The sequence below is a fragment of the Rhizopus microsporus genome, assembly GCF_002708625.1.
Source record: "Rhizopus microsporus ATCC 52813 unplaced genomic scaffold scaffold_1, whole genome shotgun sequence".
NCBI lineage: Eukaryota > Fungi > Mucoromycota > Mucoromycetes > Mucorales > Rhizopodaceae > Rhizopus > Rhizopus microsporus.
In genome coordinates, this window is record NW_019671916.1 from 1427074 (window position 1) to 1448349 (window position 21276).

The 21276-nt window shown below is 36.5% G+C and overlaps 14 protein-coding genes across 14 annotated transcripts; 6 read left to right on the top strand and 8 right to left on the bottom strand.

The window, feature by feature from the left end:
• Positions 1 to 112: 112 nt before the first annotated feature.
• On the bottom strand, positions 113 to 746 carry RHIMIDRAFT_254056 (uncharacterized protein). Its single transcript, XM_023611071.1, has one exon. The coding sequence runs from the start codon at positions 675 to 677 to the stop codon at positions 183 to 185; it is 495 nt and encodes a 164-aa protein (XP_023471188.1). The 5' UTR covers positions 678 to 746; the 3' UTR covers positions 113 to 182.
• A 117-nt stretch (positions 747 to 863) lies between these two features.
• On the bottom strand, positions 864 to 2636 carry RHIMIDRAFT_232911 (uncharacterized protein; the record flags this gene model as incomplete). The annotated part of the gene is made up of 4 exons (XM_023607838.1): positions 864 to 1754; positions 1813 to 2142; positions 2197 to 2516; positions 2579 to 2636. 4 exons carry the CDS (start codon positions 2634 to 2636, stop codon positions 864 to 866), a joined length of 1599 nt encoding a protein of 532 aa, XP_023471189.1.
• A 143-nt stretch (positions 2637 to 2779) lies between these two features.
• Positions 2780 to 3693, top strand: RHIMIDRAFT_232912 (uncharacterized protein; the record flags this gene model as incomplete). Its single annotated transcript, XM_023607839.1, has 5 exons — positions 2780 to 2865; positions 2915 to 2925; positions 2988 to 3292; positions 3343 to 3561; positions 3613 to 3693. 5 exons carry the CDS (start codon positions 2780 to 2782, stop codon positions 3691 to 3693), a joined length of 702 nt encoding a protein of 233 aa, XP_023471190.1.
• A 141-nt stretch (positions 3694 to 3834) lies between these two features.
• On the bottom strand, positions 3835 to 4272 carry RHIMIDRAFT_195347 (uncharacterized protein; the record flags this gene model as incomplete). The annotated part of the gene is made up of 1 exon (XM_023606031.1): positions 3835 to 4272. One exon carries the CDS (start codon positions 4270 to 4272, stop codon positions 3835 to 3837), a length of 438 nt encoding a protein of 145 aa, XP_023471191.1.
• A 3515-nt stretch (positions 4273 to 7787) lies between these two features.
• On the bottom strand, positions 7788 to 8555 carry RHIMIDRAFT_8162 (uncharacterized protein). The gene has a single exon (XM_023615737.1). The coding sequence runs from the start codon at positions 8401 to 8403 to the stop codon at positions 7954 to 7956; it is 450 nt and encodes a 149-aa protein (XP_023471192.1). The 5' UTR covers positions 8404 to 8555; the 3' UTR covers positions 7788 to 7953.
• Positions 8556 to 9122: 567 nt separating this feature from the next.
• On the top strand, positions 9123 to 9540 carry RHIMIDRAFT_232914 (putative small nuclear ribonucleoprotein F; the record flags this gene model as incomplete). Its single annotated transcript, XM_023607840.1, has 4 exons — positions 9123 to 9128; positions 9183 to 9308; positions 9357 to 9421; positions 9474 to 9540. The coding sequence occupies 4 exons, from the start codon at positions 9123 to 9125 to the stop codon at positions 9538 to 9540; spliced, it is 264 nt and encodes an 87-aa protein (XP_023471193.1).
• Positions 9541 to 9650: 110 nt separating this feature from the next.
• RHIMIDRAFT_243549 (uncharacterized protein) lies at positions 9651 to 10541 on the bottom strand (the record flags this gene model as incomplete). Its single annotated transcript, XM_023609956.1, has 1 exon — positions 9651 to 10541. One exon carries the CDS (start codon positions 10539 to 10541, stop codon positions 9651 to 9653), a length of 891 nt encoding a protein of 296 aa, XP_023471194.1.
• A 288-nt stretch (positions 10542 to 10829) lies between these two features.
• RHIMIDRAFT_243550 (uncharacterized protein) lies at positions 10830 to 11536 on the bottom strand (the record flags this gene model as incomplete). Its single annotated transcript, XM_023609957.1, has 3 exons — positions 10830 to 11084; positions 11134 to 11278; positions 11328 to 11536. 3 exons carry the CDS (start codon positions 11534 to 11536, stop codon positions 10830 to 10832), a joined length of 609 nt encoding a protein of 202 aa, XP_023471195.1.
• Positions 11537 to 12016: 480 nt separating this feature from the next.
• On the top strand, positions 12017 to 13147 carry RHIMIDRAFT_243551 (uncharacterized protein; the record flags this gene model as incomplete). Its single annotated transcript, XM_023609958.1, has 3 exons — positions 12017 to 12499; positions 12570 to 12853; positions 12907 to 13147. 3 exons carry the CDS (start codon positions 12017 to 12019, stop codon positions 13145 to 13147), a joined length of 1008 nt encoding a protein of 335 aa, XP_023471196.1.
• A 197-nt stretch (positions 13148 to 13344) lies between these two features.
• Positions 13345 to 15690, top strand: RHIMIDRAFT_8201 (acetyl-CoA synthetase-like protein; the record flags this gene model as incomplete). Its single annotated transcript, XM_023615745.1, has 6 exons — positions 13345 to 13569; positions 13631 to 13818; positions 13876 to 14008; positions 14060 to 14684; positions 14747 to 14951; positions 15006 to 15690. 6 exons carry the CDS (start codon positions 13345 to 13347, stop codon positions 15649 to 15651), a joined length of 2022 nt encoding a protein of 673 aa, XP_023471197.1. The 3' UTR covers positions 15652 to 15690.
• A 31-nt stretch (positions 15691 to 15721) lies between these two features.
• RHIMIDRAFT_195758 (renal dipeptidase complexed with Cilastatin) lies at positions 15722 to 17004 on the top strand (the record flags this gene model as incomplete). The annotated part of the gene is made up of 3 exons (XM_023606068.1): positions 15722 to 15894; positions 15948 to 16314; positions 16363 to 17004. The coding sequence occupies 3 exons, from the start codon at positions 15722 to 15724 to the stop codon at positions 17002 to 17004; spliced, it is 1182 nt and encodes a 393-aa protein (XP_023471198.1).
• A 68-nt stretch (positions 17005 to 17072) lies between these two features.
• RHIMIDRAFT_8196 (cation efflux protein) lies at positions 17073 to 18755 on the bottom strand. Its single transcript, XM_023615742.1, has 7 exons — positions 18371 to 18755; positions 18218 to 18313; positions 18033 to 18169; positions 17939 to 17979; positions 17760 to 17880; positions 17630 to 17693; positions 17073 to 17578 (listed from the first exon to the last, which is right to left on the bottom strand). The coding sequence occupies exons 1-7, from the start codon at positions 18585 to 18587 to the stop codon at positions 17142 to 17144; spliced, it is 1113 nt and encodes a 370-aa protein (XP_023471199.1). The 5' UTR covers positions 18588 to 18755; the 3' UTR covers positions 17073 to 17141.
• Positions 18756 to 19338: 583 nt separating this feature from the next.
• On the top strand, positions 19339 to 20019 carry RHIMIDRAFT_221717 (uncharacterized protein). The gene is made up of 2 exons (XM_023607441.1): positions 19339 to 19602; positions 19655 to 20019. The coding sequence occupies exons 1-2, from the start codon at positions 19508 to 19510 to the stop codon at positions 19830 to 19832; spliced, it is 273 nt and encodes a 90-aa protein (XP_023471200.1). The 5' UTR covers positions 19339 to 19507; the 3' UTR covers positions 19833 to 20019.
• Positions 19911 to 21133, bottom strand: RHIMIDRAFT_307379 (uncharacterized protein; the record flags this gene model as incomplete). Its single annotated transcript, XM_023614523.1, has 5 exons — positions 21121 to 21133; positions 20673 to 21036; positions 20542 to 20596; positions 20129 to 20297; positions 19911 to 20070 (listed from the first exon to the last, which is right to left on the bottom strand). Exons 2-5 carry the CDS (start codon positions 20697 to 20699, stop codon positions 19911 to 19913), a joined length of 411 nt encoding a protein of 136 aa, XP_023471201.1. The 5' UTR covers positions 20700 to 21036; positions 21121 to 21133.
• Between the last annotated feature and the right edge of the window lie 143 nt (positions 21134 to 21276).

Consider the following 21276-nt stretch of genomic DNA (forward strand, 5'->3'; position numbering starts at 1 on the left):
GCCAAGGTTCGTTTATAAATAGGTTTTTCTACATTTTGTATTTGCAGTAGATCAGCTTGAATTACTGGCGGTAAAGGAGAAGACTACACAAATAAAAAAAAGAGAGAGAGAGAGACAATCGAAATAAAACTGTTTAGAGCTCATATTTACTGTACATCATTTGAAATTAAGAAAAGTCAAGTTTATTGAATCTTGGCAACTGTAGGTCGTAACAAATGATCGATTTTATAGGCAATTCCATTGATGGCTTCTACAGCGTGACTTGTGTCAACAAGAGCATGATCATTGAGTACAGTCTTTTGAGAAAAGAAGTGATGCTTCACAGTTATGGTTTGTCCTTCAAGTAAAGTATTCAATTCGTCCGTTTTAGCTAGCATGTCAGGGTCCACTTTACTATTAGGTACAATATGATTGCGTAAAAAGTCTTGAAGGTGATTACGGGTATAGATGTCAAGCTCATTTCTGAAAGCAGTATTCACTGGACAAAAGACGGTGAACACTTGATTACTATCGCTGTCGGTATGATTGATCATGTTGAAGATATCATCCACTTGAGTCAAGACGTCCATAAAGGTAGATAAAGATGGATCGGGAGCAAGCTTGTCAAATAATGACTGACTAGTGCTACCTGCTTTATAGTCTGGAGCATCAGGCTCATATAATAGCTTTTGTGCCATAAAAGATGAAAATTGCAAGATAAAAAATAATAAAAAGCAAAGATGAGTTATGTGTTGCATAAAAGAAAGAACAAAACCAAAATAAAAAAAGAGCCTGTTTTAGGAGCTAATGTAAACTTTGTTCACAAGATTTATCTTGATTGGTCAATTCTAAAAGTCTATGCATAATTACATATGTATTTTATTCTATTTACTCTCTCTGATATATCTTCCCTCTTTGTTGTATCTTCCCTCTCTATTCTGTCTTTCCTCTGAGTCTTTAGTCATGAATCGTTTAACCTTGGTGGCATCGTAGCCAAGGGTTTCCATCTCTTCCAACACAAGATGATATCTAGGATCATTTCTGTTTGACAAATTATATGCCAAGGTAAAATAGCATCTTTCAGGAGGAAGTGTGTTGTAATCCTTCATTTGTTCAAGATATTGGAATGCTTGCTCAAAGTCCTTTCGACGAGAACAAATTTCAATCATCTTTACATATGTGTCTACGTTAGGAGTAACATTGGCATTCTTCATTTCTGTGATCACCACGTTATCCATATCCTCTACTCGTCCATTAATACAGACATCCAAGATTGCGTTGTATGTATCAATGTCAGGTGTTATCCCAAGTTTGGCCGCTTCACGGTAAGTTCCGATCGTACGCACGACATCACCAGCATCGGCACAAGCAGCCACCACCACGTTGAAGGCAACAATGTCTATAGGCTTCTTTTCCTTTTTCATCTCTTCTAGTGTAAAGTATGCCTTGTCAATCATTGCCGTACTAGTACTCAGTCTCTTGCGGAGATTATAAACAGATTTCATTGTGGGTGGAACTCCAGAGATACGCATGATATCCAAGACGTTGAATGCACTCTTCAAGTCGTCCTTTACAACAAATGCTTCCATGAGTGGTGTAAAGTAGTGTTCCTTGTAAGGGTATCCATTTTTACTCAATTGACGAATGACATCAGTAGCTAGAGATGTATCACCCTTCCTGGCTGCTACGTTAAGTACACCAATACAGGTACCCTCGTCAGGGCGTAAGGACAGTTCGTTCACTGCCTTCTTCCAGCAGTAACTGGTAACATCCAGCTTAAAAAAAAAAAAAAGGTTATTTTTCTATATATTCTTCTTTACTCTCTATATTTACCTCATATGTACTTGCTGCAAGACGCATCATATGAAAGTACAAGGATGGCTCACTTGCAATAGGCATCCCACTTTCTTCTACTTCCTTCAATAACTCAAATGCCTTCTTTGACTGCTCTGTAGGACAGTTTTGAATCAACAAAGTGTATGAAGATAAAGTAGGGGTTAATCCACGTTGTTTCATTTCGTTAAATGTTTCCAAGGCAAGTCTGTAATTACGCTGTCCTCTTAACAAATGATAATATGAGATATTATTAAATTCGATTCCCTTTTGTTCCATCTCCTTCTTCCAATCAAGTTGTACTTCGACATCTCTATGGTTAGCATATGCCTAAGATGATAAAAGTCAGCCACCTCCCCTTGTCTTATTTCTTCTCCTTTTTACCTCCAAAATAAGATTATAACTATCTGTCGTAGGCTTGATACCCTCTTTTTCCATTTGATTGATTGTTTTATCAATCTTTGATTTATCATGAGCTCTAGCATAGGCTGCCAAAAGAGCATTGTAGGTATTTAAATCATAGGAAAGATTTTGAGCCTTGATCTCATTCGTGATTTCGAGCACCTTACTCAAAACATTCCTGGCATTGCCTTTACGCATTCGAACAAGCTTGGCTAATTTATTGTTGAAGCTTGCAAGAGAAGTAGAGGGGTGATTATGTAAAACGATCTTTTTGGTAGTAGTAGCGGTGGAAGCAAGGCGCACTGACAAACAAACAAAAAAGATTAGTATTTATATGGTATACAAAGGCTTTTATTCTTCTTACTTGAGCATTGCTTACTAAAGCTAGTCAATGGCAATCTTGTAGAAATGGCTCTATTCATCATTTCCCTCGAAAAAAAAACTGTCAAAGCTGAAAAGGGAAGGGGGAAAAAGAAAAGGGAGAGTGTGACTAGGGTGTGTTCCCGTCGAATTTGTATGTAAAAAAGTTTCGTGCGGAGCATGATTCTACTCTTTTTTTTCCGTTATGGACGACGATAACTTGATAGATACAAGAGAAAGTAGCGTGAGTGTAAAAGAAAGAGCAGCAGAGATTGAAAGAAAAGAAAAAAAGTAAATAAAAGAATTAAAAAAAGGGAATGGTTAACTGACATCTTGATAGGCACGCTAGAGGTTTGTATTTGTGTAAATAAAAAAGAGATTCGTTGAATAACCAAACGCGTAATACAATGTAGAGAGTTTATCTTCTCTGAGATCTTCACATCAACAGATGGCAGGATATTTGAGAACAACAGAATCAGCTTCAAGAAAGCATGTTGACAAACGAAGGGCGCCTATGCCTGATCATCCTGAAGAAAAACGACTAAAGACAAGTCATAGAGAAGGATCTGCCCTGTCTGCAACTACCAAAAATTCGGCAGTAGCAGATCATGAGGACTCTACAATACAACTAGGATGCCTTTATGCATACTATTTACAATATAAACAATTGTTGTATAATATGGATAATCGTTTTGCAAAGGTTCAGCAAATTGCAAAGGTAAGTCCTATCTTGCTTCTATTTCCTGTATATCTCATAACTATCTATAGAAAGAATTAGAGATGGGTCATGAAGCGATAGAGAAGAAAGAAGAGTATATGAAGAATAAACGCCAAGAGGAAGAGGCTAAAGAGCGTACTGTGTCACAGTATATTTCAAAAGTGACAGAGGTGCTAGACGATATAGATCGAAAAATAAGCAAAGATGAAGCAATTGATCATGAAAAACGATTACTATCTGATTTTATAGTAGAACTAAATGAACTTGAGGTAAGACTTGCTCTATTTAAATTATGCAATATACAAAAACACCTTTTCTAGATACCCGCATCCAGTATGCATGAAGATAAAAAGACATTAGCTAAATGTAGGGAATTGATGGAAGCTATTGTTGATTCATAAAATATATATTAATATGTGTAGATATTTATTTACAAAGATATAAAATAGCAATAAATAGTAGTGATGGAGGGGGGATAAAATATACAAATATACACACACATCAGCAAAACATATACATAATATATATGTAGTTTAAATCTTCTATAGAGCTTGTTGATGTTGTTCGATTTTGATCATATGACTTCCACATCCATTTTCTACACGAAGATGTCGATTCAATGCGTCCATACGAGCAAATGCTTTATTACAGATTTGACAAGCAAAAGGTTTAATTCCCCAATGCAGCTTTTCATGTCTATTACGATCATGTTGACGAGCAAATTTTCGACCACATTGACTGCAAGCGTAAGGTTTTTCTGAGGTATGAGTACGCATATGGGATGTCAGATTATATGGGCGATTGAATACTTTGCCACATCCAGGATGAAGACAAGGAAAACTACCATGACTTGCTGAATTGGATCGTGATCTCTTTTCACTTTGAGTTCTGCGTACTGATGAATTAGATTCAGAGGCAAAGTTGCGAGTAGGAGTAGGTGGTTCTGATAATCTACGATTCTTTTTGGTTGAAGTTGTCATGCTTTTTACAGTCAAGTGGTCTTCAAAGGAAGGTGATGATGGTATCACAACTTGGTTTAATAAATCAAGAGAATGAAATGAGCTGACATCAAAATCATCCAAGGTATTTACAGAAGTGGCAGGAGAAAGCATGATGTTAGGTGTCCAACTTAACCATTCTGCTTCTTGTTGTCCTGGATTACCAAGAAGCCCTTCAAGAAAGTTTTGAGGTTGAATCTGTGGTTGTTGTTGTTGCTGTTGTTCTATGATCATATCTGCGCTATGTTGTGCTATGAATTGGTCAACAGCATCCAAGGAAGGACCAGTGATAGGTGTTGGTTCCGTAACTGAAATGCAAGGCTGAATTTCCAAACTTAATCTTTGACTTGCACGATTGACTTGTGGCAATGGGTTCTGAGGCATACTTGGAACCAAGGGAGCAATCAAAGGAGGTATGTAGTCTTGATGGTAGGCATTATTGTCAGAAGTAGTATTTACAAAATTAAGATCATTCAACTGATGATTTATCATTTCAAAAGAAGTATTATAATTAATAGAAGACCACATCCTTTTCTGTTGCGTGTGTATTAATAAGACAAAAAAAAAAAAGAAAAAGATACGCTTTTTTCCTTGGCATTTATATACTTTTTCTATGCATCTAACCTAATGTATTTTTAGAACAAGGTTACACAAATTTTTGTGATTCAGAGCTTTGCTCAGCTTTTGTAAGTGAAAAAAAAAAGTTATTTTCAAAAGTTGCGAAACGTACAGAGTCTAAAAATAAAATCTGATACAAAGGGCGTCCTTTACCATAGCTTACGTAGTCAACCTGTTATGTACGGTGGCCAGCTGACAGCTGCGCGTGTTCTTAAAATAGGATTGATGATACATGATGCTTTTAATTCACCAACAATGAAAAAAAGACGGGTCCAAAGACAATTTTTTGCATCGATACGGGTCCAGAGGGCAATATTTTATATAAACACAGGATTAGAAACAGGGGCTTCGTTGTAGGGTTTATCTGATTAATCAAAACGAAATGATGACTGGAAAATGACAGGTGTCATATTAAAGCATCACTAATATATTGGAACTGCATCAAATGTCTGAGCATACATCATTTTAAAAAAACGATTCTGATGGTATCGATAAGAGAAAAAAGAGAGGCAGGGGCAAGTACAGACATTATGAACGGCGACACATATTATCAAAACATGCCTCTGTTAGGAAAGGATCCTTCAAAGTAAAAGACATTTTCAAAAATACGTTTATCAATGAGGTCATTCTTTTTAAACCACTCATCATTTATACATGTTGCACCAGTGTTGCTTTGTTCACTCAAAGACGTACCAAGAAAAGGTTACAAAATTCTTATCGAGATAGTCAAATACATTTAAACACGAAGGCTGTATCTGCATCATGGTTTGTCTCCGACACTTATATCAGTTCAAATATGAGTATATAATGCAAGAGATGAAGTATTATTCTTTTATTTAGGTTATCTAGTGCTTATGAGAACGAGTTCTCATTTAAACATAGACAATGTTACAAGCCTTTGTAACAGAAGCTTACCTTTTCTTGGTTTCACTTGTACAACTGCTACCTACCGGGCTTATACGGTCTTGGATTTTATTTTTGTCAAACACACACTTTAAAGTAAGAAAAACAGGGGCAAACTGGAATATATAAACAGTCTTTGTTGCCTGTAGTAAATAGATTTGTGCCAATTTCACTTTTAAAAATGAATAAATAATAATGTTGTTTTGCCATGAGTGGTCACCTAATAGCACTCAGATAGCATTTGGGTATAAATAAGATGTACTACAGGATTCCTCAATAATTAGTGTGATACATGATCTGACAATGGCTGACCAAAATACGCGAGAACAAGTCTCATATGACGATGAGGTTTGAAAGACACGGTATCCCTTTCTGAACATATTATTTATACTTGCCTACTAATGTTATCCAATAGGTAAAACATGCGTTGAAGAAGTGCAATCTTTCAAAAAAGAATTGTAAAGGTTGCATATACTTTAAAGGATGGGCGTTACTTCAATAAGTCGCTTTCTTCAAATCAAAAGTCTGTCACATTTGACGAATCTACATCAATTGGAATGTTTTATTAAACAAGAATTACTCGCCATGTCCGTACTGATGTTATATATTATATTTTTATTATTTTTATTTTCATGCAATGTGATGTAGAAAGGAAAAGGTAGCGCACTGTGCTACTATAGGATTATATATAAACTTATCTCAAGAGCACCTTAATTTAGTAGTGCTTGCTTTTGATTCTTCTGTTTTCCTCTTTTTGCATGATTAAAGAAAAGGAGTAAAAAGTCATTAAGCGCAATGTTCACAAACTTGGTCAATTTTTTTACATTTCATCAAGCATGTGTTGATATTGTATTTATCATAAATTCACATATGAAGATACATTTGAATACATATCGTCGTATACAATCACGCCCTTTTCATAACAAACGTAACGTTCATATGACGGCTAATTTCTTTTAATCGCCATATATTACAACAGCCGCTCCAAAAAGAGTAGATAGAGCACAGAGATTAGGAACCAAGAAAGCTTATGATAATGGGTGGAGTCTTTGGGTTACTTGGTGCCAGGAACACAAGATCGATTTTGAAGAATACAGTTTTCAGAACGCTTTAGCATTCCTCATTAATAACCAACATTTTGGCGCTCAGCACTTGAATACTATAAGATTAACCACTGCTTCATTATTCAAACATATCTATCCAAACGAAGAACTTTTAGCTCTACAGCCTTTGATACAAGGCTTTTTTAGTTCAAAAAGAAACTAGCAAGTCAAGATCCCAGCAGAACACAAGTTAAAAATATGGGATATTGATATCGTAGTTCAATATATACGCAGCAATTATTTCGACAATGAAGCTATTTCGTTGAAACATTTACAATAAAAGACTATCATTCTACTCTACACTGCAACAATGGCACGACCACGATCTGATGTAGACCATATTCAATATAGAAATATCTACTACATCGTGATGACAAAGGAAGGCTTTCAAGTGCAACCATCCACCTCAACCAACCTAAAGAAATATAGTTCAAGCCCTATACCATAGGTATCGCACAAGATGTAGCCATGTGAGTATGATGATAGAATGGGGGTATTATACAATTTTCCTGAAATATGCCTAGCTACTTGTATAACTGTAATAAATTCTTGACATTTTTTGCAATCATATTATTTGCTGTGGAAATCGAACTGCTTAGTTTATTGGCGATTTCACTGACTGATCCACTACTATCATTGCAGAAGGAAGCTAGGGTTTTGCTATTTGCACTGCACACCTGCACATCATTTTCCCAATTATTGACGTAAGCAATTCAATTTACACAGCAAACAGCATATCTATCGTATTTACCTTATAAAACCTCCAACTTGTCGTAAAATACTACTTGAAAAAAAAGAGAAACAAAAGAAAAGTGACCACAAAATGTGTTTCTCTTATAAACACGTCATGCCCAATTCTCATTGGCTGTGATGAATTCATGCAATAATCCTGTTTTCTTATAAAATAAATAACGAATCCTCTCTCAAAATAAGAAAGAAATTATTACATACTCATCAATATATACCTCTTTTATTTCAGTGTTGTACATAGTGTTGTGTGGGTGTGGTTTGTCTAGTGCAAATTGAAATGCTTACGTCACTAATTGTGAAAATGCTGTGCAGATGTGCAGTGTAAATAGCAAAACTCGAGCTTGGTAGTGATGCAAACACTGTCTTTTAATGCTGGTTCGATCTTATCATTTGATGAGAAAGAAATTTTTCTGTTAAAAATACCAGACGTGATGTTATTTTGGAAATCAATCAAAGAACTAAGACTAAGGGCAGAGTCGTTTATCATCAAAGCAGATGTGGTTGAAAACTTTATACGTTTATCACCATTAAATACCTCCAAGCTGAATGGTTGACAGCTCACAGAATGTACAAAATGATGCGACCTTTTTCTTTGACTAACAGTTTGACCATGCGTACCTAAAGCTTGCTGTTTCTCCGCTGATATTCTCCTACAACCTTGACAGACCCCTGTTTTATTTCTTGTGGAATGAATGCGCTTAAAACATTGCCTGCATTTCGATTTTGGTGCCTTTAGCATGGCTGCAGTTATTGAAGTTTGTGGAGAAAGCTTGTGTTATCTCGCAGAAAATATAAAGTAAAAACAATAATAGGAGTAAATTATAAGTGCTGTAAGGCGTTTAATTCTTATTTCTAAAATGAAGATCCAGATCCAAATGAGTCTGATTTAAGAGGAGGAAAAAAAGAGATAAGGCTCATCGTCCTTTTCTCTCTACTTATTTTTGATAATGAGCCAATTAGAGGTGATCTGTGCTTAAAGTTTAGCGTTTCATGTTTTTTAAGTTTGCTTCACTCCATGCCCTTTTATCCTTTAGAGTGAAACTTACTTTGTCTATTAGCATCTAGTAAATACTAGTGAAGATATTTAACATCATGGTAGCAAATAATATCATCTGATTGAATGCACTTGCAGCTAAAGAGTAACTAGCTGCATTTCAAGTATGCTGGGTAACACAAACATCTAATCAATATTATTTAAGAAAGGATTCAACACTGTATAATAGACTATTCTTCAATGATCTATCATGAATCAGTAATAGCTTTAATTTTTATACGTAAAGTATTTACAAGTAATGGTCAGCATCAAAAAAAGCTTTCTCTCGCATCGCCTCTTGAATATTTTTCCATGCGTCATCTTGATAAAAATAACGGCGATTGAACCTGATATTTTTTCGTGTACTTGTGGTGAATGTGCGTTAAAAACATTTTTTCTTGTTTCTTTTAATTCAGCATTCCGCCATGTCTGTAAGTGATCATCTCTTTTCTCAGTTGTATAACAATAGATTAACAATTATCTAGTTTGTTCCTGTTAATCCCAAGCCATTCTTAAGTGATCTCACTGGTAAACCTGTTTCTGTCAAATTAAAGTGGGGTGGTGAATATCAAGGCTATCTTGTATCTGTAGACAATTACATGAACTTACAGGTAAAGAAAAAGAAAAAAATGCTTGACGCGTATTTTGACACAATTTAGCTCGCAAACACAGAAGAATTTCAAAATGGTGTTTCTGTTGGAACCCTCGGTGAAGTGCTGATTAGGTAAAAAGTCAACATTAAGAATAAAGAAAAAATTAGCTTACAATATCAATAGATGTAACAATGTCTTATACATTCGTGGGGTAGATGAAGATGCAAAAATGGAGTCCGCAGAGGCTTAAGGGACTAGATGATATATGCATTATTATGTTCTTGTATCAAGAATTTATAAACCACAACATCTCCTTTTTTATTGCATTAAAAACCAACTATATTAAAAACGAGAGAGAGATTATAGGGTATGCAGTCCTTTATTATTTGAAGATGTGGCTGATTTACTTGATATGCCTGAACTATGATCGATGGAAGAATGAGTTTGCTTTTTAGCAGAATAATTTAGCCAAGGTAACTTGATTCGAACGGATACAGGCAACAGATCAGCAAATTGCTGTGGTGGACGTGGCTGGACTGGCCATGAACGAACTTCTTTCAACTGATGCTGAACACCTACGACTTGACTTTCGATCATGACTTCATACAATGTCAATCTCCATGATCCACCCGATTTGACCCAATCATAGATATCGATTGTAGACTCTGCCACTTGCTTCATTTTCTTTAAATCAGCTTTTGAAAGTGACTTTAGTACATTATAAGCGAGATGTATTTTGTCCAAAAGATGGGTTTCTAGTACTGCACAAGCAGGCCCAATGGCTAATTCAACTGATTCTACCAGAGTGTAATAATCGTTATGCACTTTGACGTTCATGATGAGAGATCGAGTGGGTTTATCTAGTATTTGGTAACCAGCAAAATCAGGCACAGTCAATTGAAGAGAGCGAATTTGCTGGTCAATGCAATCTATCAAATCCTGAACGGTCTGCCATTTTCTCTTGACATCTGCTGTTTCCTGTCTTTGAATCAGTATTCGAGGCAAAATGGATATATGAGGTGGCGTGTTGTGAGCCTGATTGGGGCCATATCGAACAAGTGTCTTTTCTTGAAACGTAACAAATGATGTATGTAAACATGAGTCAGGGGCTGGTTCCAAGTAGAGCAAAAAGGATCGTCTGGCTTCACGTAGTCTGTGAGGCGCAGGAGTTATATCAGGTGATCCTCTATTGAGATTAAAGTCTTCTAATGTAAACTTTGAAAAATCAGGCAATTTATCAGTTGAAGTCATAATGAACAAGAATAAAAAAGAAAAAGAGAAAGAAAAAAAATTTTCGACTGATTGCTTTGACGTTGCTGTATTGTTTGCTCCTCGTTCTTGTGTAGCATCAAGTAATTTATTACTATAATAACCTTTACATTTTTAAAACAATAAAACACAATGTGATTCATAATAAAAAATTGATCATAAAAAAAAAAAAGAAATCTTAGACTGATTACAGCCACTACTATTTAATATCACCATGGCAACAAAATAGAGGGTGTCAAGGGTATGTCATGGTACACAAGGAGAGCATTTTTATTCTTGCTTGGAGCCTGCTTTTTTTGTACAGGTGTGCTTCACTTCTTTTACTTTTTCAGTAGCATATTCTTGTGCAATCTTAATGTCTGTGTTTATAATTCCCTGTAACTGTTGAATACGCGCATTGACGAGCTTCTGATTGCTTGCATAAAGACAAGGCGTGATGAAGGCAGAAATTATGATTCCTTTGAGAATAGCAAAGGTTGAGATTTGTCCTGACACTTTCCAACTTGTTAAAAATATAATCAGCCACTATATTATGTAAGGTTAATGCCAAGACGAGTCTTATTTTATTGTTTACCAAAGCGCTCTTTTTGGGATTCTCAACAAGTATGATCTTGGTCACGACTCTTATCACAGCATCTGCCAGGTCCACTGAAGATGAAACATAGTACAGGATACGCTCCTTGTTTAATATAGGTCGATTTTCGTTATCCAGAATACATCTAGAATAAATATATCAGCGAATGAGTATGAAAAGTAGGGTGTACTTACACAAAGGGGTGCTTAAATGATGTATTACTTGATATTTTCTGAAAAAATTTGACAGCATATACGTAAACAAAGTTAATGACCGTAGTCAAAGTGAGCGTACACAAGATGATCTGAACAATAGAATAAGACTGCACCAAATATATAATGCTCATGAGAGACAAGAATAGAACACTTGATCTGAATGGCTTGTCCCATCGAAGGATATGCATTATTTCTTCCATAGCTCGTGCCGTTGTATTTCTGCCTTGAGCTATTTATACACTCACATCAATTATATATAATCACTCTTTCCTTTTTCATCTCTTACAGAAAGAACAGGTATTCATTCGTGAACAAAAGAAAGCGAAAAAAAAAAAGATGAAAACGAAAAAACGAAAAAAAAAACAATTATGCACAAAAACAAGTCCTGATAAAAACGTCAATGGATAAGCCAAATAAAATGAATTTTCCCCTTTTTTCCTAAACTAAAGCTTATTGTATAAAATATTTGGTTTTTTTTTTTCAGCTGCTCATGCAGCCATTTGCTTTACTAGTCATAATAAAGTCTTTGTTAAGCGGAGAGAAAGAAAGAAGTGAAGGGAAACAATACATGCGATAGATTACATGTGATTATCTAATTTTTTTTACAAGAATTTCGTCCCACACACAACAACCAATTCTCTTTTTTTTCCCTTTTTCTTTATTTCTATATGGTTTTATCTTGTCTAGAGCAAAGCTCATCTTCACACATTGACGACGAGCCACATGCATTTGACCTGACTTGGAGAAATTATTTACCTTCAGTTTCACAATTCTGTTGCTGTTTCCAGAAACAAGCCATTCGACTTGACGACGACGATCCACTAATCGAACCCATTTACTACAATGACCATACTCTTTATCGAGGAGAAGCACTACAGAACTACTTAAATAACCCCAGAGACTGGGAATTTGAGTCTGTGCTCAGCCAGAACGACTTGCCTCAGTTTGTGACCAGAAATCCGTTTGGAACCAGCAAGAAAAAGACAGCAAAAAAGAAAAAGAGACAACAACGTCAGGAACGACCGGTTGTGATGGAAACCGATCTAGAGGATGGCGATATCCATGGATACGACATTCAAGAAGGTATCGAGGATGCTGAATTTCTAGCAGATGATCAAATTGCTCATTTAGCCTATAATAGGCATAGCAAGGTAACCTTACATTCTTTTTTTAGTTGTTTTTGCTTGTTAAACAGTCCATTGCACATATACAAATATAAAGAACATGGATCAATACGGAGAAGATATATATTATAATCAGATACAGGGCCCTATCGTACAAGAGATGCAAACATCTAAAGAATTTTATGCTCCAAGGACAATGCCTGATCTATCCAACTCATCCAACCTTCAACCTGAAAATTCGACGATTCAGACGATATTACATGACCAATTGAATGACCTGACAGATAAACTGTCATTTATAAAACAAAACATGGGTCAAAAAGAAGAAGAAGAAGCGGACAGAACAACACTACACACACTGAACCCACAAGAAGAACAAAAGTAAATAAATATAAATACTATATTGCACCTGCTTAAATAAAAGCTTCATATAGTAGGTCAGTATCCGATATCGACTCCGTCATAGCCTCCGAGGCATTGGAAGAATACGAAAATTCAAGAAGATATTCAACTGGTGACGAACTTCATATTCCTTCTTTGGCTGATAATACCCCATTTGTATCCGACCATCATCCTTTTAGTTACTTTGAAGACCAAGCACATGAAGACCAAGACGAGAATACGAGTGGACTAAAAAATATGTTGAACCTTGGTAAAAGGTTCTTTAGAGCTTAGCCACACTCTAGCCTTTTCTTTCGTGTATTCTACATCTTTTCATAGCCTTTTCTTTTAATATTTATTATCCCCCTCCTAATAAAGCTAGAATTTAAAGCTTCTGCAAACCCTTGTGTAACGCACCATATTTGGTATAAATGTCCAAGACAACTATGACACAATCGCCTTTTTTTTTCTTTTTCTCTTAGTTCATTAATATGAATTACATCAAAAGCCTCTTTCTACAATCCACTCAAAACCCTACTGTTCTCATTAATTCAGATCAACACATCTATCGCAGTCGACACGCCGAACATGGATTTGTGCGTACACCTCTTTTACCAAAACTAAAGGAAAGTGAATGTATTATCGGAAGAGTTTGGACAGAAACTGTGAAATCAAGAAAAGATAAGCATGCGTTCGGTTATCGTCCATTGATCAATGTAAGCGTTTTTTAAAAGTATTGACGATAAAATGCTCAAACTATAATTTCTATACATGTAGATTTATACAAAAGAAAAGTCCTCGGATGACCAGGATAAAAATCCTAAGAAATGGACCTTTTTTGAACTTGAAGATTACAAGTGGATGACCTACCAGGAAGCTGATGAGCATGTTCAAAAGATAGCTTCTGCTCTACAGAACAACGGATTCAAGCGTGGTGATATTGTTCTACTCTATTCCAAAACAAGGTAAAATCAATATGCATGACATATATGTAACATAATCGGGGCTAATATTTATTATAGAGCCGAGTGGATGTTGACAGCCCTTGCCTGTCTGTCTCTAGGCATAGTGATTACCACCGCATATGATTCCATGCCACCCGATGCTGTGAGTCACATCATCAAAGAGACGGGAGCAAAGGGAATCTTTACAGAGGTAACATCACAAATGACATTCATTGTCAAAAGCTAACTTTTGATTTTGTAGACTTCGCTTTGTGGAACATTAAACAAGGCCTATAAAGACCTTGATAAACAAGAACAACCCAAGCTTGTCATTTATGCTGGTGAAGAATTCGAAGCACCAGAAGAAATCAAAAAGTTCAAGAGGCAATCATCCGATGATATCAAGATTTCGACCTACAAAGACATCCTTGCTCAAGCGTCGCCTAGTGTCCACATCAAAGAACATCCAAAACCAGACGATCTTGCGTTGATCATGTATACCTCCGGTTCTACAGGTGCTCCCAAGGGCGTCGAATTGACCCACAGTAATATTATTGCAGCCATGGGAGCAGCCGAGTATTTGGTCATTGACTTTTTATCCAAGGATGAGCACAGGTATATCGGGTTCCTACCTTTGGCTCATGTGCTTGAGTTCCTTGTTGAGTTTATCATGATCTGCATGGGCATCCCTATCGGCTACGGCGGTATGCGTACCTTAATGAACGATTCGGTCTCTGGGCGGGATGGTCAGGGTAAAGGTAAAGGTGACTTGGAGGCGCTCAAGCCGACAATCATGGCAGGTGTCCCTGCTGTATGGGAAAAGATTCGAAAAGGTGTTGAAAGTAAGCTAGACAAACAGCATTGGACAGTAAGGAAGGCGTTTTATGGTAAGAAAAAAAAAAAAAAAAAAACTATTCTTCTTTTTCTTCTAACGTTATTCTTCATACAGCGGCTATTGAGGCAAAGTGGCAATTACTCAAGCTTTTTGGCCAATCTAATGTGATTACCGATACATATGATGCTATACTATTCCGTCAGATTAGAGATGTGACAGGAGGACATTTAAAATACTGTCTATCGGGAGGAGCACCTGTTTCATTTGAGACACAAAAATTTATTACATCTACTCTTTGTTTCATGTTACAAGGCTATGGGTAAAGAACAAATAGGACATATCAGGGGAATTATATGACTAACAATTTTTATAGGTTAACCGAATGCTGTGGTTTGGCAGCAGTGACACTTCCAAGCCTTGGTATGACCACTGGTATCATCGGTCCTCCTTCTCCTTCGATCGAATTCCGATTTGTGGATGTGCCCGATACAGATTATAAGGCTGAAGATAAGATCGGTGAGCTCTGGTTACGTGGTCCTTCGTTGATGAGAGGTTATTATAAACGACCCGATATCACTAAGGAGGCCATGACACCCGATGGTTGGTTCAAGACAGGCGATATTGCTAAGCTAAACCCTGATGGCACATTTGCTATATCAGATCGCGTCAAAAACCTCGTCAAATTATCTCACGGCGAATATGTCGCTCTAGAGAACCTCGAGTCCAAGTACCGTAACTGTTCATCTATTAAAAACATCTGTTTAGTCGCAGATAGTGACAAGTCCTACATCATTGGTATTGTGGAACCAGCTGATAACAATGTGGACAAAGATAAGCTTCTAAAAGAATTACAACAAACTGCTACTTCCTCTGGATGCAATCGAGTTGAAGTGGTCAGGGATATCCTTGTCACTCGAGACAAGGACTGGACGGATGGCTTCATGACGACGAGTAGTAAAATCAAACGAAAAGACATTATGAAAGCTTACCAGGAAGATATCAAAAAGATTTACAAATAAAGATTAATAAGCAAACCATTTTTCTTTTTCTTTTTTTTTCTCTTTCTTTTTCTCTTTACTTTTCCCCTGCATGGTTCAAACGTCCCTTTTTGCTATATTTACGCTGGTTTTGGCCTCCTCCTTTCAGGTCATTGCTGATCAGCAGCCATTCCTTAATGTTCAAAAGACAAAAGATCCCTTAAAGAGAGTTCATAAAATACTTGAACATTCCCCACTGATTGACACTCATAATGATTTGCCCATGTAAGTTTCCCTCCTTTTGAATTGATTACATATTAATTGAAAAAAACAAAAAGGGAACTGGCATTCGTGTATAACGGCAAGATCAACAACATGAACCTCACACACCTCAACTGGGGACACACAGATATTTCAAGACTTAGAGAGGGTCAAGTATCTGGTGTGTTCTGGAGCATCTATTATGATTGTGAAGATACTTCATCCAACCAAGTACTGAAAGCCATGGAATCTATTGATGTAACAAAGCGCATGATCAATCTTTATCCAGAAACATTTCAGCTGGCGACGAGCACAAAGGAATTCAGAAAGGCATTCAAGAAGGGACGTATTGCATCTATGATGGGTATCGAAGGTGGACAGATGATTGATAACTCCTTGGCTGCTCTTCGTTTATTCTATGATCTTGGTGTGAGATATATGACGGTAAGTCGATTTAAGGTGCGTGTTTAAGTAAAAGTAATAAGGTCGTAGTTGACACACAACTGTCACACTGCCTGGGCAGAAGCTTGCTGTGATCCACAACCACCTTCATTCACCAAGGGACTCGGGTTAACCGAGTTTGGCAAAAAGATCGTTTTGGAAATGAATCGTATTGGCATGATGGTCGATATCTCTCATGTTGCCCATGCTACCATGCACGCCGTTCTCGATGTCACTGAAGCACCTGTCCTGTTCTCCCACTCATCTAGTGATGCAATCTGCCCCCTTGAACGAAATGTACCTGATAGTGTGCTCAAGCGTTTGGATGAAACAGACGGAGTGGTCATGGTCAATTTTTACAACAATTTTGTGCAATGTGATCCTACCAAGGAAGTCACCGTCGCCGATGTTGCCAATCATGTCGAGCATATTGCTTCCATTGCTGGCAAACATCGTGTTGGCTTAGGTGCAGATTATAATGGCGTTGAAAAGGTGCCAGTAGGATTGGAAGACGTAAGCAAATATCCCAACCTGATTGCAGAGTTGGCTCGCCGTGGATGGACCGATGAGGAATTGATCGGATTAGCAGGAGAGAACCTGCTGCGTGTATGGAAAAAGGCTGAAAAAGTAAGCAAAAAATTAGCCAAGAGTCATCAACTTCCTGCCGAGGATAGAATAGAAGACTTTGTTTAAGTATATTTTATAAATATTTTATACTATAATGATATCCAACATAGCATTGTTATTTTAAGAAAGAGAAAAAAAAAAAATGCGGAACAAGTATAATGTGTATATGTGTGTATGTGTGTATAGGGTTACAGTTCTTTTCTTTACTGAGTTCTAGGAGCACATATTTCAGGAGTACAATGACTTGTAAATGCAGTCTTATCAGATTCTATTTGAAGTGTTGAGTGGTGTACGCCATAGACATCACAGACAATGTGTTGTCCCTTGGATAATACTTCATCATAACTAATGTCAGCTGTATGGTCGACTTTGATATGTGCTGTGAGTGAATATTTTCCAGGTGATAATGTCCACACGTGCAAATCGTGAACTGCAATCACGCCAGGGACTCCTAATAGTGATTTTTCTATTAAATCTGGGTGAATATTACCAGGGACACCTTCCATGAGAACGGCAAGTGAATCTTTGACGAGATGATAAGTGGTGTACAAGACAAGGATAGAGAATAAGAAGGTACATAAGGGATCCACAATAGTATAGTCAGGCTTAAAGATAAGAATGATGGATGAGATTAAAACACCTATTTGTTTACGTTAAACAAAGAGAAAATGTTTCAAATTGTTATTCTTACCAACTGAGGCTAATAAGTCACCAATGACATGAAGAGCAGCAGCACGGAGGTTAATGTTGGTTTCCTATGATAAAGGAGAGTATTGGTATTGAATATATATATACATTTTTATATATAAATATAAATATACCCTGTGGGGAGCAGAAATATCGTTATGGTTTGCTTCTTCTTCATCATCGTGACTATGGGTATCATTGTCGTGAGAGTGTCCGTGAGAATGACCATGATGTCCACCTAAGACGTAAGCGAGACTATGATAATGATACTTAGTAATTACAGGAGATGATTGATTTACTTTCCCCCCCTTACATTATGTTGACAAAGACACCAATAGTAGCAGTAATACACATCTATTGGTAAGTTAGATATATTCTCAAACAAACTATAAACAAGCCGGAATTACCAGTTTTGCATTAATCTCTTGAGGTGATTTGATACGTTGAATCGCTTCATTTACCAGAAAGGCAGTAAGAACCCAAATGGTCAAGACTGATACGAGTGCAGCGATAACTTCGGCTCTATGGAAACCAAATGTATGTCCTAGATAATTTTTAGTTATTAGGGCCTCATATATTTCTTTTACTTTACTTTTCGTTGGTGGTTTTTCGGCTAAATAAATAGCAACCAAGGCAACTATGAAACTAGCTACGTCCGATAAGAGATGGAATGCATCCGACATCAAGGCTATATGTTATTGTTAGTATTATTATTACAACATATTCTCTCTAAAGAAAAACTTGCCTAATGAGTTTGCAAAATAACCTGCGACTAATTCAGTAGCAAAGAATACACAAGCCAAGGCCACAGCAAACCATAATTTCCGTTTTGTCGATTGAGCCTCAGAACGATCCTTCAAGGTAACGTTTTTACAGTTCTTTTGAGTGACTGTATAAGAAACGACAGACCCTCCTGTCTGTGAATTTACAGGAAATAATAGTGGAGTCCTTTCAGCGCTCATGAAAAATAATAATAAAATAAAAAAAAGAGACAAAAAAAAACAAACAATGCACACTCCTAACCAGTTTTGTCTTTTGTGACGGCCATGTTTTGTAATTGCACAAGTTAAATTTCCTTGGATACTTTGGTGCTACAATTCCCAAGTAAGCCACATAGAGTTTGCGCCCAAAAATGATGCCCCTGAGTAGTTCTTTTTACAGACATTCAAAATGAATATACAGAGCTGGACATGTTGATGATCCCATGGATCTTGTTACTGATAATCTGTTTGTTATCGAAACAATAAGTTTTTGTACTCAAAATGAGTATACTTTTCTAATCCTGTAATGCATTCAACTGCAAATGAAGATGTCGATATATGAAGCGACACTTACACTTTACTCTTATGACGTAAAAACTGGATATATGGATATTTTTTTTATTTATTTTAGCAAAAGAATTTATACTCGTGCAGCCCTGAAAGCATTTTCGAAAAAGAAAAAAAAGTAAGGTCATCATCGTATTCTTGTGAAAGAGCACAATTGATTTCTTTTAAATTACATTAATGATTACCCTTTTGCTGTTCTAACTGAGATACTATAAAGATTAACAAAAAGCTTTATTGAAATTCAGTAGTATCGTTTATATTATCATGACAGCTCAATGTAAACTATTCATTAAACAGACAAATCTTAATTTCCAGAGCAAACATTAGCAGCACTGCGCATAAGTAAAAATGAGTCTTGGAGACCAAATGGAAAAGAAGAACATGGGGAAGAGAGTGTTGCCCTCTCAGTATTATCTGTTTGCATAGGAGATGAGGTATTTTAACCAATTGCATTTGTGACTTCAAAAAGGGAATTTCCTCCTGCGTAACTCCGGACTGCAGTGACAAGGGGGTAGAAAAGAGAGAAAGAGAAAATAAAAATATTTTCTTTAATCATGTTTGGACAATTGCTGACTACGGCTACATTACGATTCTCTTCTCTTACTAATGCCGTTCGACCCACTTTGATGGGACAATCTATGTTCTCAAAGTAAAAAATAGTAATTATTATAAAGATCAACATTAAAAAACAATTTAAATAGTCCTCTGTCAAATGTACTCACAACACAAATGCGTTTTGTTACCCGTGGAAATACATATCAACCATCTCAGCTTGTGCGTAAGAGAAGACATGGATTTTTAACTCGCTTAGCCACCAAGAACGGTAGACATATCATCAATAGACGTCGTATGAAGGGCAGAAAATTCTTGTCTCATTAAATGTTGTAAAAAGTAGTAGAAAAAAAAGAGAGAAAAGAGTGTATTTTATAATGTCCTTTTTAATTGACAATAAAAAAATTAAAATCTAAGCTTGCTAAAGAACCACTTGTTCTTTCCAGTTTGGTAGCGTTCTTCAAACAACTTTTTGATGAGCTTCTTGGCGTCTTCACGTTGAGAAGGTTCCTTGAAGGTTTCAGAAGCGATGGTACCCTTGATTTGTTCCAATTCCAAACCATAACTATATATCATTCAATCTTGGTTAGATATTGCTTTGTCTTTAGAGTAAATATAATTACCGAGTGGGCATCATGTGGTTGTAGTTGACAATCTTGATGAAAGGCTTAACCTTGGAGCGCTTAGCAACCTTCTTTTGACCCATCTTCTTGGTGACCTTGAGAGGAGTGCGTTCGACACCAGCAACGACAGCATAACCATAGGGTCTTTCCTTGGTACCTTCATCGTGATCTAAACAAAGGATTAATCTATTGTTCATGCTTAATTTATTTCTTTCTTTTTGCTGTAATTGCGTTGACATTGCTGCATCGGTATTAATGATTATTATATGCTTCTTTATATTGAATGGATGCATAATTAATACAATTTATTGTATAATGTGTACATATCTCAAACTGCTGCTGCTGTTGCGCATCACTGTTGTTTCTGCCACATGTCTACAATTCCAGCAAAAAAAAAAGAATGAACTACATACTGCGAACAACGACGGCTTTCTTGCCAGCATAACGACCTTGCAAAATAACTACAACCTATAATGATATCGTCAGCCTTTCTTTTTCTTTTTATAATCCTCATGTTCATCCATTGATTCATCCATTTACGTACTTTACCAGCCTTGATGAACTTGACCATGGTTGCTGATGATCTGTCAAAGAGAGAGGAGGGATCACTAGAATGATACTTGCCCTTGTGTTTCTGTATGTCCACAGATGGGCCCCCCAAAACGATAGACAACAAGGTCCGGCCCGTTGAAATTTTCGAAATTCCGGTGGCTTCGGCTGAGATTGAATTAGTTACTCCACTTCCCCCTTTATGGAGTGTTTTTGTCAATGTTTATGTTACAACAACAACAACAACAACAGCGTACAACACGAGGTGATCTAAATCTATAGTAATAATAATATATGCACATATCTGTTTACCGTGAAAAATTACAAAGATGCTTCTCTTAGTCGTTATCAAACTGAATCTAAAAGGGGAAGTTAAAATAAAATCGGGTCCTCCTTTTTTTATTTTTTTTTTTCCACTCTTTTTTCTTTTATGGTCAATTTACCACATTATCCAATTAGTAAAGTTGGTTACATAGCAACGACTATGTTGCCATGCTTCATATTTATGCTTGTATCTATACCTGTTAAAAAAAGAAGCATAATTCAAGAACTGTGCTTACTTTTATTATGGCTTATTGGTTTATCAGTGCCTATCTACT

What these genes read in the sequence shown, in the direction of transcription:
- RHIMIDRAFT_254056 (XM_023611071.1), bottom strand. Translation starts at nt 677, where the DNA reads ATGGCACAAAAGCTATTATATGAGCCTGATGCTCCAGACTATAAAGCA.
- RHIMIDRAFT_8162 (XM_023615737.1), bottom strand. Translation starts at nt 8,403, where the DNA reads ATGCTAAAGGCACCAAAATCGAAATGCAGGCAATGTTTTAAGCGCATT.
- RHIMIDRAFT_8196 (XM_023615742.1), bottom strand. Translation starts at nt 18,587, where the DNA reads ATGAGCGCTGAAAGGACTCCACTATTATTTCCTGTAAATTCACAGACA. An exon ending in AAGAGATTAATGCAAAACTG is followed by an intron (nt 17,980 to 18,032) that starts GTAATTCCGGCT and finishes ACTTACCAATAG; the next exon opens with ATGTGTATTACTGCTACTAT. An exon ending in GGTGTCTTTGTCAACATAAT is followed by an intron (nt 17,881 to 17,938) that starts GTAAGGGGGGGA and finishes TCATTATCATAG; the next exon opens with TCTCGCTTACGTCTTAGGTG.
- RHIMIDRAFT_221717 (XM_023607441.1), top strand. Translation starts at nt 19,508, where the DNA reads ATGTTTGGACAATTGCTGACTACGGCTACATTACGATTCTCTTCTCTT. An exon ending in GGACAATCTATGTTCTCAAA is followed by an intron (nt 19,603 to 19,654) that starts GTAAAAAATAGT and finishes CAATTTAAATAG; the next exon opens with TCCTCTGTCAAATGTACTCA.